Here is an 18,434-nt window from a genome sequence, read left to right on the forward strand (position 1 = left end):
GAGATGACAGGTCTGAGAACAGACAAACAGAGACTGGAGGAGAAGGTTCTAGAGCTCAACCAACAGACCCAAGAGAACACAGACAGAAACGTTCTAGAACACAACCAAGAGAACACTGACAGAAACGTTCTAGAACACAACCAAGAGAACACTGACAGAAACGTTCTAGAACACAACCAAGAGAACACTGACGAGAGAATCCGGTAGGTTGGAAAACTTTAAATAACGACAAAACCACCTTATGATGCCTCGCCCACATGACCCAGTTCCTGATCCAACGCTAGATCTCCAACGCTAGATTTTCAACCTAGATCTTCAAACTAGATCCAACATCATTGTTTTTCCTACTTTCAGACCATTCACAGACAAGCAAAAAGTCAATTAAATATCAATGAAATTTGATAAAACTATGGAATAACGTGCACAGAATTGGAAAGATATGTTAATTCTATGTTGAGGAAAATGATGGTAAGAATCATAAAGTTCCCTTTCCGTCTCTCAGTATAATATTTTTATTTATTTAACCAGGTAGGCAAGTTGAGAACAAGTTCTCATTTACAATTGCGACCTGGCCAAGATAAAGCAAAGCAGTTCGACACATACAACGACACAGAGTTACACATGGAGTAAAACAAACATACAGTCAATAATACAGTATAAACAAGTCTATATACAATGTGAAAAATGAGGTGAGATAAGGGAGGTAAAGGCAAAAAAGGCCTTGGTGGCAAAGTAAATACAATATAGCAAGTAAAACACTGGAATGGTAGATTTGCAATGGGAGAATGTGCAAAGTAGAAATAAAAATAATGGGGTGCAAAGGAGCAAAATAAATAAATAAATTAAATACAGTTGGGAAAGAGGTAGTTGTTTGGGCTAAATTATAGGTGGGCTATGTACAGGTGCAGTAATCTGTGAGCTGCTCTGACAGTTGGTGCTTAAAGCTAGTGAGGGAGATAAGTGTTTCCAGTTTCAGAGATTTTTCTTCGGGTGAATATGATTGGTCGTTGACTGCCCATGGTATGCTATACCCACGTTTCCTCCTACAGGGAACAGTAGTTATATCCATAACTGTACGGATGTATTTCACGTAGTATAAGCGCTTGGAGACCTACGTTCATTAGCATTAGCATTCTCATAGAGAATGACTGGCGGTGTTAGCTAGTTAGCATATTAGACTGTATCTAATGGTCGTTATCTATAGTCTGTATCCCTTATCAATCAAAGATCAATGCTTGAAATAGCAATGCTGTTTGACACAGAATATCAGTGACAAGAGACAGAAACGGTGGCGAAGTGTTTTATGACGATAACATCAGGATATTTGCAGTCTGTTGTGCCACGAAGCTAACGAGCTAACACCGCCAGTCATTCTCTATGAGAATGCTAATGCTAACAAATGTCTGTTTCTGAGTGCTTATGCTACGTGAAAACAAACGTTCAAATTTTTTTCAATAGTTTTCCTCAATATAGAATTAACATATCTTTTAAATTCTGTACACGCTTTCCAATAGTTTATACAAATTTAAATCACATTTAAGAATGTTTTGCTTGTTTGTTGATGGACCGGAAGAAGGAAAACAATCTCAACAAATTGGATGCGCCCTTGTTTTTAATTTTTTTAAATGTATTTAATCTATTTAACAAGTCAGTTAAGAACAAATTCTTATTTTCAATGACGGCCTACCAGGGAACAGTGGGTTAAACTGCCGTGTTCAGGGGCGAAACGACAGATTTTTACCTTGTCAGCTCGGGGGATTCAATCTAGCAACCTTTCGATTACTGGCCATAACGCTCTTAACCACTAGACTACCTGCCTCCTCTACACTCTAACCACTAGACTACCTGCCGCCCCTACACTCTAACCACTAGGCTACCTGCCTCCTTTACACTCTAACCACTAGACTACCTGCCTCCTCTACACTCTAACCACTAGGCTACCTGCCTCCTCTACACTCTAACCACTAGACTACCTGCCTCCTCTACACTCTAACCACTAGGCTACCTGCCTCCTCTACACTCTAACCACTAGGCTACCTGCCTCCTCTACACTCTAACCACTAGGCTACCTGCCGCCTCTACTCTCTAACCACTAGCCTACCTGTCACCTCTACACTCTAACCACTAGGCTACCTGCCTCCTCTACACTCTAACCACTAGACTACCTGCCTGCCGCCTCTACACTCTAACCACTAGGCTACCTGCCGCCTCTACACTCTAACCACTAGTCTACCTGCCGCCTCTACACTCTAACCACTAGGCTACCTGCTGACCCACTATTGTTGCCAGGGGGTCATAATTATATTCTGCAGTGTGGTCACACATTTTTACATATTGTGTGTGTGTGTGTGTCTCCAGGTCAGAGTGTGAGGAGCGCCTGAGGGCGGAGCTTAAGGCGGAGCTTGATGCGTCTGTTGCCACGAGCAACCAGAGAGAGCAGGAGCTGCAGACTCAACTAGCCGATCTCCAATCACAGGTAATCTACTCAACTAGTCAATCACCAATCACAGGAAATCTTCTCAACCAGCCAATCACCAATCACAGGTAATCTACTCAACTAGACAATCACCAATCACAGGTAATTTACTCAACTAGCCAATCACCAATCACAGGTAATCTACTCAACTAGCCAATCACAGATGATCTACTCAACTAGCCAATCACCAATCACAGGTAATCTACTGAGATGTCTGGGGGGGGTCTGATCTAACCTCACTATTGATCTGAGATGTCTGGGGGGGATCTGTCTAACCTCACTATTGATCTGAGATGTCTAGGGGGGGTCTGATCTAACCTCACTATTGATCTGAGATGTCTGGGGGGGATCTGATCTAACCTCACTATTGATCTGAGATGTCTGGGGGGATCTGTCTAACCTCACTATTGATCTGAGATGTCTGGGGGGGATCTGTCTAACCTCACTATTGATCTGAGATGTCTGGGGGGATCTGATCTAACCTCACTATTGATCTGAGATGTCTGGGGGGGGGGGGGGGGGTCTGTTCAAACCTCACTATTGATCTGAGGTGTCTGGGGGGGGGGGTCTGATCTAACCTCACTACTGATCTGAGATGTCTGGAGGGGTCTGTTCTAACCTCACTATTAATCTGAGATGTCTGGGGGGGATCTGATCTAACCTCACTATTGATCTGAGATGTCTGGGGGGGGATCTGATCTAACCTCACTATTGATCTGAGATGTCTAGGGGGGGGGGGGGATCTGTTCAAACCTCACTATTGATCTGAGATGTCTGGGGGGATCTGATCTAACCTCACTATTGATCTGAGATGTCTGGGGGGATCTGATCTAACCTCACTATTGATCTGAGATGTCTAGGGGGGGATCTGTTCAAGCCTCACTATTGATCTGAGATGTCTAGGGGGGGGGGGGGGGGGCAGTTAGGAGGTGGGAAATAAATATTTAAAAAAAATTCAAACCCTTAAACTAACAAGACAGTTGAATCATGCCCTGTTTGAGTGAGCTAACTTCCTGTTGTAGGTGGAGAGGAAGGCGGGGCCAGCAGAGGGTCACCATGACGACAGCGAGATTGACAGGCTGCGGAGGGTGGTGCAGGAGACCAGAGACATGAACCAGAGACTGAGAGAGCAGCTGCAGGTACACACTCACACACACACACACACTCACACACACTCACAGACACTCACAGACACTCACTCACTCACACACATAGTCACTCTCACACACACACACACTCACTCACAGACACTCACTCACTCACACACATAGTCACTCTCACACACACACACACACTCACTCACTCACTCACTCACTCACTCACTCACTATGTATACAGTGGGGGAAAAAAGTATTTAGTCAGCCACCAATTGTGCAAGTTCTCCCACTTAAAAAGATGAGAGAGGCCTGTAATTTTCATCATAGGTACACTTCAACTATGACAGACAAAAATGAGAGAAAAAATCCAGAAAATCACATTGTAGGATTTTTAATGAATTTATTTCAAATAATGGTGAAAAATAAGTATTTGGTCAATAACAAAAGTTTATCTCAATACTTTGTTATATGCCCTTTGTTGGTAATGACAGAGGTCAAACGTTTTCTGTAAGTCTTCACACACTGTTCTTGGTATTTTGGCCCATTCCTCCATGCAGATCTCCTCTCGAGCAGTGATGTTTTGGGGCTGTTGCTATGTACCTATGATGAAAATTACAGGCCTCTCTCATCTTTTTAAGTGGGAGAACTTGCACAATTTGTGGCTGACTAAATACTTTTTTGCCCCACTGTACATAGTTACATAGTTTGTTTTCTTTCAGGAGGAACCACAGAGACACTCTGAAGAACGACACATGGCGGCGTTGCAGGCTCTGGAGAGACGAGCTCAGGAGGAACTGCAGACCGAGAGGAACAGACTACACACACTGCACCTGTTACAGCTAGGTAACACACACTACACCTGTTACAGCTAGGTAACACACACTACACCTGTTACAGCTAGGTAACACACACTACACCTGTTACAGCTAGGTAACACACACTACACCTGTTACAGCTAGGTAACACACACTGCACCTGTTACAGCTAGGTAACACACACTGCACCTGTTACAGCTAGGTAATACACACTACACCTGTTACAGCTAGGTAACACACACTGCACCTGTTACAGCTAGGTAACACACACTACACCTGTTACAGCTAGGTAACACACAGGCTCTGGAGAGACGAGCTCAGGAGGAACTGCAGACCGAGAGGAACAGGCTACACACACTGCACCTGTTACAGCTAGGTAACACACACTACACCTGTTACAGCTAGGTAACACACACTGCACCTGTTACAGCTAGGTAACACACACTGCACCTGTTACAGCTAGGTAACACACTATACCTGTTACAGCTAGGTAACACACTACACCTGTTACAGCTAGGTAACACACTACACCTGTTACAGCTAAGTAACACACACTACACCTAGGTAACACACAGGCTCTGGAGAGACGAGCTCAGGAGGAACTGCAGACCGAGAGGAACAGGCTACACACACTGCACCTGTTACAGCTAGGTAACACACACTACACCTGTTACAGCTAGGTAACACACACTGCACCTGTTACAGCTAGGTAACACACTACACCTGTTACAGCTAGGTAACACACTACACCTGTTACACACCTGTTACAGCTAGGTAACACACCTCACCTGTTACAACACCACACTGCACCTGTTACAGCTAGGTACACACACTGCACCTGTTACAGCTAGGTAACACACACACTACACCTGTTACAGCTAGGTAACACACTACACCTGTTACAGCTAGGTAACACACTACACCTGGTACAGCTAGGTAACACACTACACCTAGGTAACACACAGGCTCACAGGAGGAACTGCAGACCGAGAGGAACAGGCTACACACACTGCACCTGTTACAGCTAGGTAACACACACTACACCTGTTACAGCTAGGTAACACACACTGCACCTGTTACAGCTAGGTAACACACTGCACCTGTTACAGCTAGGTAACACACACACTACACCTGTTACAGCTAGGTAACACACTACACCTGTTACAGCTAGGTAACACACTACACCTGTTACAGCTAGGTAACACACTACACCTGTTACAGCTAGGTAACACACCTCACCTGTTACAGCTAGGTAACACACACACTAGACCTGTTACAGCTAGGTAACACACCTCACCTGTTACAGCTAGGTAACACACACACTACACCTGTTACAGCTAGGTAACATACTACACCTGTTACAGCTAGGTAACACACTACACCTGTTACAGCTAGGTAACACACCTCACCTGTTACAGCTAGGTAACACACTGCACCTGTTACAGCTAGGTAACACACTACACCTATTACAGCTAGGTAACACACTATACCTGTTACAGCTAGGTAACACACTACACCTGTTACAGCTAGGTAACACACACTGCACCTGTTACAGCTAGGTAACACACTACACCTGTTACAGCTAGGTAACACACTACACCTGTTACAGCTAGGTAACACACTATACCTGTTACAGCTAGGTAACACACTATACCTGTTACAGCTAGGTAACACACACTGCACCTGTTACAGCTAGGTAACACACTACACCTGTTACAGCTAGGTAACACACACTACACCTGTTACAGCTAGGTAACACACACTGCACCTGTTACAGCTAGGTAACACACTACACCTGTTACAGCTAGGTAACACACTATACCTGTTACAGCTAGGTAACACACACTACACCTGTTACAGCTAGGTAACACACTACACCTGTTACAGCTAGGTAACACACTGCACCACACTGTAACACACTACACCTGTTACAGCTAGGTAACACACTGCACCTGTTACAGCTAGGTAACACACTGCACCTGTTACAGCTAGGTAACACACACTACACCTGTTACAGCTAGGTAACACACTACACCTGTTACAGCTAGGTAACACACTGCACCTGTTACAGCTAGGTAACACACTGCACCTGTTACAGCTAGGTAACACACTACACCTGTTACATTATGTTTATCTGTCTGTCGATGATGATGATGATGGTGGTGGTGATGATGAGGATGATGATGGATGGTGGTGATGATGGTGATGATGATGATGATGGTGGTGATGATGATGGTGGTGATGATGATGGTGATGATGATGGTGATGATGATGGTGATGATGATGGTGATGATGGGGATGATGATGATGATGATGGTGGTGATGATGATGATGGTGGGGATGGTGGTGATGATGATGATGATGGTGGGGATGGTGGTGATGATGATGATGGTGATGATGATGATGATGGTGATGTTGATGATGGTGGTGGTGATGATGATGATGATGATGGTGATATCTTATGATGATGATGATGATGGTGGTGGTGATGATGATGATGATGGTGATGATGGTGGTGGTGATGGTGATGATGATGATGGTGATATCTTATGATGATGGTGGTGATGGTGATGGTGATGATGTGTCTAGATAAGCAGGGTACAGAGCTGAGCCAGCAGTACACAGAGTGGAGTAGACAGTTGACCCAGAGACACATGAAACACATCGAAGACCTGCAGACGGAACTACACACACACACAGAGATGATGGCCCTGCAACAGGTAACACACACACACACACACACACACACACACACACACACACACACACACACACACACACACACACACACACACACACAGATGATGGCCCTGCAACAGGTAACACACACACACACACACTATTAAATTGGGAACTGACTGTGTGTGTGTGTGTGTGTGTCTGTGTCTCTCTCTGTGTGTGTGTGTGTGTGTGTGTGTGTGTGTGTGTGTGTGTGTGTGTGTGTGTGTGTGTGTGTGTGTGTGTGTGTGTGTGTGTGTAGGACTTGAAGCAGCAGAATCAGTACCAGGTGTTTGAGCGTCAGCTGGATGAGAGTCGCTGTGCCGTTCTGGAACTACAGAGGGAAAACACTGTACTGAGGTACACACACACACACACACACACACACACACACACACACACACACACACACACACACACACACACACCTCATCTTATCCCCTTTCTTTCCTCTCTACTCTTCCTCTCTACGCTTCCTCTACTCTTCTCTACTCTTCCTCTCTACTCTTCCTCTCTACTCTTCCAGGTCGGGAGAGGAGGTGATGGGAAGAGAAAGAGAGCAGAAGGAGAGAGAAGAGGAAGCCCAACGACTGAGAGTGGAGGTGGACAGACTGAGAGAAGAGGTGGAGAAACTGGAAGAGGCTCAGAAACAACGGGAGGAACAGAGAGAAGAAGAGATGAGAGAAGAGGAGGCGCGAAGAGAGATGGAGGAGAAGAGGAGGGATGAGGAGAAGAGGACGGAGGAGGAGAACAGGAGAGAGGAGGTGAAGAGGAGAGAGGCCGAGGTTGAGGAGAAGAGGAAGGTGGACGAGGAGAAGAGAAGGAAGGCGGAGGAGGAGGAGAAGAGGAGGAAGGAGGAGGAGGAGGAGGAGAGGAGAGAGGAAGTGAAGAGAGAGCACAGGAGAGCGATGCAGAGTCTGGTGTGTGAATACAGCAGCTGTCAGGCAGAGCTACAGACTCGCATAGTGGCCCTGGAGACAGAGTGAGTAACACACTGGAGTGTGGAGCAGGAGGAGAGGGGTGGGGTTAACGTGTGTTCCCAGCAGTAGGAGAGGGGTGTGGTTAATGTGTGTGTGTTCCCAGCAGTAGGAGAGGGGTGTGGTTAACGTGTGTTCCTAGGCTGTAGGGGGAGAGGGGTGGGGTTAATGTGTGTGTGTTCCCAGCAGGAGGACAGGGGTGGGGTTAACGTGTGCTCCCAGCAGGAGGAGAGAGGTGTGGTTAATGTGTGTGTGTTCCCAGCAGGAGGAGAGAGGTGTGGTTAATGTGTGTTCCCAGCAGGAGGAGAGGGGTGGGGTTAATGTGTGTGTGTTCCCAGCAGGAGGAGAGAGGTGTGGTTAATGTGTGTGTGTTCCCAGCAGGAGGAGAGGGGTGTGGTTAATGTGTGTGTGTTCCCAGCAGGAGGAGAGGGGTGTGGTTAATGTGTGTGTGCTCCCAGCAGGAGGAGAGGGGTGGGGTTAACGTGTGTTCCCAGCAGGAGTAGAGGGGTATGGTTAACGTGTGTGTGTTCCCAGGCTGGAGGAGGAGAGGGGTGGGGTTAATGTGTGTGTGTTCCCAGCAGGAGGAGAGGGGTGGGGTTAACGTGTTCCCATCAGGAGGAGAGGGGTGGGGTTAACGTGGTCCCAGCAGGAGGAGAGGGGTGGGGTTAACGTGTGTTCCCAGCAGGAGGAGAGGGGTGGGGTTAACGTGTGTGTGTTCCCAGGCTGGAGGAGGAGAGGGGTGGGGTTAATGTGTGTTCCCAGCAGGAGGAGAGGGGTGTGGTTAATGTGTGTTCCCAGCAGGAGTAGAGGGGTATGGTTAATGTGTGTGTGTTCCCAGGCTAGAGGAGGAGAGGGGTGTGGTTAATGTGTGTGTGTTCCCAGCAGAAGGAGAGGGGTGTGGTTAATGTGTGTGTGTTCGTTCCCAGCAGGAGGAGAGGGGTGTGGTTAATGTGTGTGTGTTCCCAGGCTGGAGGAGGAGAGGGGTATGGTTAATGTGTGTGTGTTCCCAGGCTGGAGGAGGAAAGGGGTGTGGTTAATGTGTGTGTGTTCCCAGCAGAAGGAGAGGGGTGTGGTTAATGTGTGTGTGTTCGTTCCCAACAGGAGGAGAGGGGTGTGGTTAATGTGTGTGTGCTCCCAGGCTGGAGGAGGAGAGGGGTATGGTTAATGTGTGTGTGTTCCCAGGCTGGAGGAGGAGAGGGGTGTGGTTAATGTGTGTGTTCCCAGGCTACGGGAGCGTGAGGGGTGTGGTTAACGTGTGTGTGTGTGTGTGTGTGTGTTCCCAGGCTACGGGAGCGTGAGGAGAGGTGCAGGAGGAGGGAGGTTCCTCTCTGTGATGATCTCCAGATGGGAAGACTACAGGAGAGACTCACTGAGAGGAACCAGCTCATCAAACGCCTGGTGGTAAGAACACACCCCACACTCACTCACACACCTACCGCACACATACACACACACCTACCGCACACACACCTACCCCACACTCACTCACACACCTACCGCACACACACACACACCTACCGCACACACACCTACCCCACACTCACTCACACACCTACCGCACACACACACACACACCTACCGCACACACACCTACCCCACACTCACTCACACACCTACAGCACACACACACACACCTACCGCACACACACCTACCCCACACTCACTCACACACCTACCGCACACACACCTACCCCACACTCACTCACACACCTACCGCACACACTCACACACCTACCGCACACACACCTGCCTACCCCACACCTGCCTACCCCACACACCAACACACACACACTTACCACACACACCTACCCCACCTACCTCACACTCACTCACACACCTACCGCACACACACCTACCCCACACTCACTCACACACCTACCCCACACTCACACACACACCTACCCCACACTCACCCACACACCTACCGCACACACACCTACCCCACACTCACTCACACACCTACCGCACACACACCTACCCCACACTCACACACACACCTACCGCACACACACTCACACACCTACCGCACACACACCTACCCCACACTCACTCACACACCTACCGCACACACACCTACCCCACACACACCTACCCCACACTCACTCACACACCTACCGCACACACACCTACCCCACACTCACTCACACACCTACCGCACACACACCTACCCCACACACCAACACACACACACACTTACCACACACACCTACCCCACCTACCTCACACTCACTCACACACCTACCGCACACACACCTACCCCACACTCACTCACACACCTACCCCACACTCACACACACACCTACCCCACACTCACTCACACACCTACTGCACACACACCTACCCCACACTCACACACACACACCTACCCCACACCTGCCTACCCACATACCAACACACACACACTTACCACACACACCTACCCCACCTACCTCACACTCACCCACACATCTACCTCACACTAACTCACACACCTACCTCACACTCACTCACTCACACACCTACCTCACACTCACATACACATCTACCTCACACTCACTCACACATCTACCTCACATACACACCTACCTCACACTCACTCCCTCACACACCTACCTCACATTCAACCCCACTCATACCCCACACTCCAACCCCACTCCTACCCCACAAACAGCTACCCCCCACTCCTACCCCACAAACAGCTACCCACCACTCCTACCCCACACACCTACCCCACACTCCTACACCACAAAAACCTACCCAACACACACCTACCCCACTTACACCTACCACACACCTACCCCACACACATCTACCACACACACACACACCTACCACACACACTACCCCACATACACCTACACCACACACTCCTACCCCACATTCCTACCCACACACTCCTACCCCACACACTACCCCACACACACCTACACCACACACTCCTACCCCACATTCCTACCCACACACCTAACACACACCTACCCCACTCCTACCCCCACACACATACCCCCTACCTACCCCACACACCTACCCCACTCCTAACCCCACACCTACCCCACACCTCTACCCCACACACCTACCACACACACCTTCCCCACACTCCTACCCCACACACTCTTACCCCACACTCCTACCCCCCACACCTACCCCATTCCTACCCCCACACCTAACACACACACACCTAACACACCTACCCCACACACCTACCCCACTTCTACCCCATACACACCTACCCCACACATCTATACCCCACTACTACCCTACACACACCTACCCCCACACTCTTACCCCACACACCTAACACGCACCTACCCCACACTCCTACCCCACTACCCCACACATCTACCCCACACCTACCCCCACACACAGCTACCCCCCACTCCTACCCCACTCCTACCCCACACACCTACCCCACTCCTACCCCACACACACCTAACCCCCCCACACCTACCCCACACTCCAACCCCACTCCTACCCCACACTCCAACCCCACTCCTACCCCACAAAGAGCTACCCCCCACTCCTACCCCACACACCTACCCCACACTCCTACCCCACAAACAGCTACCCCACACACCTACCCCCCACTCCTACCCCACAAACAGCTACCCCACACTCCTACCCCACTCCTACCCCACACACAGCTACCCCCCATTCCTACCCCACTCCTACCCCACTCCTACCCCACACACCTACCCCACACCTACCCCACACACCTACCCCACTCCTACCCCCCACTCCAACCCTACTCCTACCACACACACCTGATGTCTCATTGTTTCTCCAGGAGGAACGACATCAGCTGCAGCTTCATCCTCCGGTTGCCGGGGACAACGGAACCCTCAGGCTCCATGACAACAGGCCACACCCCGGGATCGTTACACCAACTATGAGGGTGACACACACACTCCTCTGTTGTCTTTGTGTTTCACTGTGTTGTATTGGTGGGATTAACTAGTGTTGTATTGGTGGGATTAACTAGTGTTGTATTGGTGGGATTAACTAGTGTTGTATTGGTGGGATTAACTAGTGTTGTATTGGTGGGATTAACTAGTGTTTCACTGTGTTGTATTGTTGGGATTAACTAGTGTTGTATTGGTGGGATTAACTAGTGTTGTATTGGTGGGATTAACTAGTGTTGTATTGGTGGGATTAACTAGTGTTGTATTGGTGGGATTAACTAGTGTTTCACTGTGTTGTATTGGTGGGATTAACTAGTGTTGTATTGGTGGGATTAATTAGTGTTTTACTGTGTTGTATTGGTGGGATTAACTAGCGTTGTATTGGTGGGATTAACTAGCGTTGTATTGGTGGGATTAACTAGTGTTGTATTGGTGGGATTAACTAGTGTTGTATTGGTGGGATTAACTAGTGTTGTATTGGTGGGATTAACTAGTGTTGTATTTGTGGGATTAACTAGTGTTGTATTGGTGGGATTAACTAGTGTTGTATTGGTGGGATTAACTAGTGTTTAACTGTGTACTATTGGTGGGATTAACTAGTGTTGTATTGGTGGGATTAACTAGGGTTTTACTGTGTTGTATTGGTGGGATTAACTAGTGTTGTATTGGTGGGATTAACTAGTGTTGTATTGGTGAGATTAACTAGTGTTGTATCTGGTGGGATTAACTAGTGTTTTACTGTGTTGTATTGGTGGGATTAATTAGTGTTTACTGTGTTGTATTGATGGGATTAACTAGTGTTGTATCTGGTGGGATTAACTAGTGTTTTATTGTGTTGTATTGGTGGGATTAACTAGTGTTTAACTGTGTTGTATTGGTGGCATTAACTAGTGTTTTACTGTGTTGTATTGGTGGGATTAACTAGTGTTTAACTGTGTTGTATTGGTGGCATTAACTAGTGTTTTACTGTGTTGTATTGGTGGGATTAACTAATGTTTTACTGTGTTGTATTGGTGGGATTAACTAGTGTTGTATTGGTAGGATTAACTAGTGTTGTATTGGTGGGATTAACTAGTGTTGTATTGGTGGGATTAACTAGTTTTGTATCTGGTGGGATTAACTAGTGTTGTATCTGGTGGGATTAACTAGTGTTGTATTGGTGGGATTAACTAGTGTTGTATTGGTGGGATTAACTAATGTTTTAATGTGTTGTATTGGTGGGATTAACTAGTGTTGTATTGGTAGGATTAACTAGTGTTGTATTGGTGGGATTAACTAGTGTTGTATCGGTGGGATTAACTAGTTTTGTATCTGGTGGGATTAACTAGTGTTGTATCTGGTGGGATTAACTAGTGTTGTATTGGTGGGATTAACTAGTGTTGTATTGGTGGGATTAACTAGTGTTGTATTGGTGGGATTAACTAGTGTTTCACTGTGTTGTATTGGTGGGATTAATTAGTGTTTTACTGTGTTGTATTGGTGGGATTAACTAGTGTTTTACTGTGTTGTATTGGTGGGATTAACTAGTGTTGTATTGGTAGGATTAACTAGTGTTGTATTGGTGGGATTAACTAGTGTTGTATTGGTGGGATTAACTAGTGTTTCACTGTGTTGTATTGGTGGGATTAACTAGTGTTTCACTGTGTTGTATTGATGGGATTAACTAGTGTTTAACTGTGTTGTATTGGTGGGATTAACTAGTGTTGTATTGGTGGGATTAACTAGTGTTTCATTGTGTTGTATTGGTGGGATTAACTAGTGTTGTATTGGTGGGATTAACTAGTGTTGTATTGGTGGGATTAACTAGTGTTGTATTGGTGGGATTAACTAGTGTTGTATTGGTGGGATTAACTAGTGTTGTATTGGTGGGATTAACTAGTGTTGTATTGGTGGGATTAACTAGTGTTGTATTGGTGGGATTAAATAGTGTTTAACTGTGTACTATTGGTGGGATTAACTAGTGTTGTATTGGTGGGATTAACTAGGGTTTTACTGTGTTGTATTGGTGGGATTAACTAGTGTTGTATTGGTGGGATTAACTAGTGTTGTATTGGTGAGATTAACTAGTGTTGTATCTGGTGGGATTAACTAGTGTTTTACTGTGTTTATTGGTTGGGATTAATTAGTGTTTACTGTGTTGTATTGATGGGATTAACTAGTGTTGTATCTGGTGGGATTAACTAGTGTTTTATTGTGTTGTATTGGTGGGATTAACTAGTGTTTAACTGTGTTGTATTGGTGGCATTAACTAGTGTTTCACTGTGTTGTATTGGTGGGATTAACTAGTGTTGTATTGGTAGGATTAACTAGTGTTGTATTGGTGGGATTAACTAGTGTTGCATTGGTGGGATTAACTAGTTTTGTATCTGGTGGGATTAACTAGTGTTGTATCTGGTGGGATTAACTAGTGTTGTATTGGTGGGATTAACTAGTGTTGTATTGGTGGGATTAACTAGTGTTGTATTGGTGGGATTAACTAGTGTTGTATGGGTGGGATTAACTAGTGTTGTATTGGTGGGATTAACTAGTGTTGTATTGGTGGGATTAACTAGTGTTTCACTGTGTTGTATTGGTGGGATTAATTAGTGTTTTACTGTGTTGTATTGGTGGGATTAACTAGTGTTTTACTGTGTTGTATTGGTGGGATTAACTAGTGTTGTATCTGGTGGGATTAACTAGTGTTTTATTGTGTTGTATTGGTGGGATTAACTAGTGTTTAACTGTGTTGTATTGGTGGCATTAACTAGTGTTTCACTGTGTTGTATTGGTGGGATTAACTAGTGTTGTATTGGTAGGATTAACTAGTGTTGTATTGGTGGGATTAACTAGTGTTGTATTGGTGGGATTAACTAGTTTTGTATCTGGTGGGATTAACTAGTGTTGTATCTGGTGGGATTAACTAGTGTTGTATTGGTGGGATTAACTAGTGTTGTATTGGTGGGATTAACTAGTGTTGTATTGGTGGGATTAACTAGTGTTGTATTGGTGGGATTAACTAGTGTTGTATTGGTGGGATTAACTAGTGTTGTATTGGTGGGATTAACTAGTGTTGTATTGGTGGGATTAACTAGTGTTTCACTGTGTTGTATTGGTGGGATTAATTAGTGTTTTACTGTGTTGTATTGGTGGGATTAACTAGTGTTTTACTGTGTTGTATTGGTGGGATTAACTAGTGTTGTATTGGTAGGATTAACTAGTGTTGTATTGGTGGGATTAACTAGTGTTGTATTGGTGGGATTAACTAGTGTTTCACTGTGTTGTATTGATGGGATTAACTAGTGTTTCACTGTGTTGTATTGGTGGGATTAACTAGTGTTGTATTGGTGGGATTAACTAGTGTTGTATTGGTGGGATTAACTAGTGTTGTATTGGTGGGATTAACTAGTGTTGTATTGGTGGGATTAACTAGTGTTTCATTGTGTTGTATTGGTGGGATTAACTAGTGTTGTATTGGTGGGATTAACTAGTGTTGTATTGGTGGGATTAACTAGTGTTGTATTGGTGGGATTAACTAGTGTTGTATTGTTGGGATTAACTAGTTTTGTATTGGTGGGATTAACTAGTGTTTTACTGTGTTGTATTGGTGGGATTAACTAGTGTTGTATTGGTGGGATTAACTAGTGTTTCACTGTGTTGTATTGATGGGATTAACTAGTGTTTCACTGTGTTGTATTGGTGGGATTAACTAGTGTTGTATTGGTGGGATTAACTAGTGTTTCACTGTGTTGTATTGGTGGGATTAACTAGTGTTGTATTGGTGGGATTAACTAGTGTTGTATTGGTGGGATTAACTAGTGTTGTATTGGTGGGATTAACTAGTGTTGTATTGGTGGGATTAACTAGTGTTTCATTGTGTTGTATTGGTGGGATTAACTAGTGTTGTATTGGTGGGATTAACTAGTGTTGTATTGGTGGGATTAACTAGTGTTGTATTGGTGGGATTAACTAGTGTTGTATTGGTGGGATTAACTAGTGTTTCACTGTGTTGTATTGTTGGGATTAACTAGTGTTGTATTGGTGGGATTAACTAGTGTTGTATTGGTGGGATTAACTAGTGTTGTATTGGTGGGATTAACTAGTGTTGTATTGGTGGGATTAACTAGTGTTGTATTGGTGGGATTAACTAGTGTTGTATTGGTGGGATTAACTAGTGTTGTATTGGTGGGATTAACTAGTGTTGTATTGGTGGGATTAACTAGTTTTGTATTGGTGGGATTAACTAGTGTTGTATTGGTGGGATTAACTAGTGTTTCACTGTGTTGTATGAATGTTGTCGTCATGATGTTTCAGAGGAAGCGTGTGGACGAGTCTCCGCCCCGCGTCACCAGCGTTCCAAACCTCAGCGCCTATGAGAGGAGCGTCCTCCTCCCCCACGACACCCCCTCCCCCTGCCTCCCCCAACATCCCTCCCCCTCCTCAACTCTGCCCTACGCCTCCTCCTCTCTCCCCCGTTCCTCCCCCTCCCTCCCACGTACTCCCAGGTCTCCCAGTTTGGATCCCAGCGGTCGCGGCCCTCTCTCTCGTACCCCCACTCCTCTCCCCCCTGCTCCCACCACCCCCCTCCCCCTCTGTCCATCCTCCCTCCCCGAGCCTCGACATGGGATTCGACACGTCACCTCACCCTCGCAGGAGCTCCGCCCACACCTGAACAGCCAGTCAACCAGGTAACAGATACTGTATCTATGGAAACAGCACAGCCAATAGCACTGTCTGTGTTCCTTCACAAAGCCCAATGTCCTTCTCTGTCTGTCTAAGAATATCATCCCATAGTTGTCTGTCTCCTTCTGTATTTCTGTCTGTCTGACTCTCTGTCTGTCTGTCTGTCTGTCTCTCTGTCCCCCAGCAGTCTAAAATGTGCTTCCTGTGTTCCCAGGAGCCCATATTTGGAGCAGAGGGGGAGTGGCCAGGGGGCAGAGGGGCGGGACCCTCAGAGGCAGGATTGGTACACGAAGTACTTCTCCTTCTGAACACACACACACACACACACCACACACACCCCACACACACACAGGTGACCTCTACACACCTGTACAACACACTCAGCTTTAAACAAACACCTGACAGACCAAAACTATGCTTGTTCAATGCAAATGTACTGTATTATAATCTATAATGTGGAATAAAGTATTTTATTTATATTTAATCTGCTGTCTTTGGTTTGATGTTGTATCAGCTTCAGATACTGGAGGGGGGGCTGTTTCCCGAACCAGGTGACTGTTGTTCAGATACTGTAGGGGGGGGCTGTTTCCCGAACCAGGTGACTGTTGTTCAGATACTGTAGGGGGGGCTGTTTCCCGAACCAGGTGACTGTTGTTCAGATACTGTAGGGGGGGCTGTTTCCCGAACCAGGTGACTGTTGTTCAGCTACTGTAGGTGGGGCTGTTCCCCGAACCAGGTGACTGTTGTTCAGATACTGTAGGGGGGGCTGTTCCCCGAACCAGATGACTGTTGTTCAGATACTGGAGGGGGGCTGTTTCCCGAACCAGGTGACTGTTGTTCAGCTACTGTAGGGGGGGCTGTTTCCCGAACCAGGTGACTGTTGTTCAGATACTGTAGGGGGGGGCTGTTTCCCGAACCAGGTGACTGTTGTTCAGATACTGTAGGGGGGGCTGTTTCCCGAACCAGGTGACTGTTGTTCAGATACTGGAGGGGGGCTGTTCCCCGAACCAGGATGAATGAGTTAACCAGGTGACTGTTGTTCAGATACTGTAGGGGGGGCTGTTTAACCAGGTGACTGTTGTTCAGATACTGTAGGGGGGGCTGTTTCCCGAACCAGGTGACTGTTGTTCAGATACTGGAGGGGGGCTGTTTCCCGAACCAGGTGACTGTTGTTCAGCTACTGTAGGGGGGGCTGTTTCCCGAACCAGGTGACTGTTGTTCAGATACTGTAGGGGGGGGCTGTTTCCCGAACCAGGTGACTGTTGTTCAGATACTGTAGGGGGGGCTGTTTCCCGAACCAGGTGACTGTTGTTCAGATACTGTAGGGGGGGCTGTTTCCCGAACCAGGTGACTGTGGTTCAGATACTGTAGGGGGGCTGTTCCCTGAACCAGGATGAATGAGTTAGCCAGGTGAGAGGGCCGAGTATAGCCTTCTGGGAGGCCATCATTGTAAATAATAATTTGTTTTTAACTGACTTGCCTAGTTAAATAAAAGAATGAAAGCCACCCTCTCTTGAGGAATGCTGCTTTTTAGTTCGCTTTGTGACAGTATTAAAAAAAATATTTAGGATTTAACTTTTCTCCTCAATTACGTTGTAAAAATAGGATGCAGCAGTGAGGGCTCTTCGATACGGCACGGTACCGTCTTTCAGAAGACTTCCTGTTTGGTGGAGCAGCAGTGAGGGCTCTTCGATACGGCACCGTCTTTCAGAAGACTTCCTGTTTGGTGGAGCAGCAGTGAGGGCTCTTCGATACGGCACGGTACAGTCTTTCAGAAGACTTCCTGTTTGGTGGAGCAGCAGTGAGGGCTCTTC

The 18,434-nt window shown here is 46.6% G+C and overlaps 1 protein-coding gene across 3 annotated transcripts in view; it reads left to right on the plus strand.

Moving 5' to 3' along the window:
* LOC139374584 (family with sequence similarity 184 member B) overlaps positions 1-16,953 on the plus strand; it is a 31,274-nt gene extending 14,321 nt beyond the window's left edge. For 2 of the 3 annotated variants that reach the window (XM_071115594.1, XM_071115596.1), the window contains 11 exons: positions 1-203; positions 2,359-2,476; positions 3,499-3,615; positions 4,293-4,416; positions 6,978-7,108; positions 7,369-7,466; positions 7,633-8,088; positions 9,367-9,484; positions 11,847-11,954; positions 16,252-16,625; positions 16,835-16,953. The exon at positions 1-203 is cut by the window's left edge and continues 36 nt beyond it. In XM_071115594.1, the coding sequence (XP_070971695.1) occupies positions 1-203; positions 2,359-2,476; positions 3,499-3,615; positions 4,293-4,416; positions 6,978-7,108; positions 7,369-7,466; positions 7,633-8,088; positions 9,367-9,484; positions 11,847-11,954; positions 16,252-16,625; positions 16,835-16,928 (1,941 nt within the window). In that variant the 3' untranslated portion in view covers positions 16,929-16,953. The remainder of the gene's footprint in view (positions 204-2,358; positions 2,477-3,498; positions 3,616-4,292; positions 4,417-6,977; positions 7,109-7,368; positions 7,467-7,632; positions 8,089-9,366; positions 9,485-11,846; positions 11,955-16,251; positions 16,626-16,834) is intronic. The other variant, XM_071115595.1, reaches the window with a different exon arrangement.
* Positions 16,954-18,434: the final 1,481 nt, after the last annotated feature.

This window comes from Oncorhynchus clarkii, chromosome 19, assembly GCF_045791955.1.
Source record: "Oncorhynchus clarkii lewisi isolate Uvic-CL-2024 chromosome 19, UVic_Ocla_1.0, whole genome shotgun sequence".
Lineage (NCBI taxonomy): Eukaryota > Metazoa > Chordata > Actinopteri > Salmoniformes > Salmonidae > Oncorhynchus > Oncorhynchus clarkii.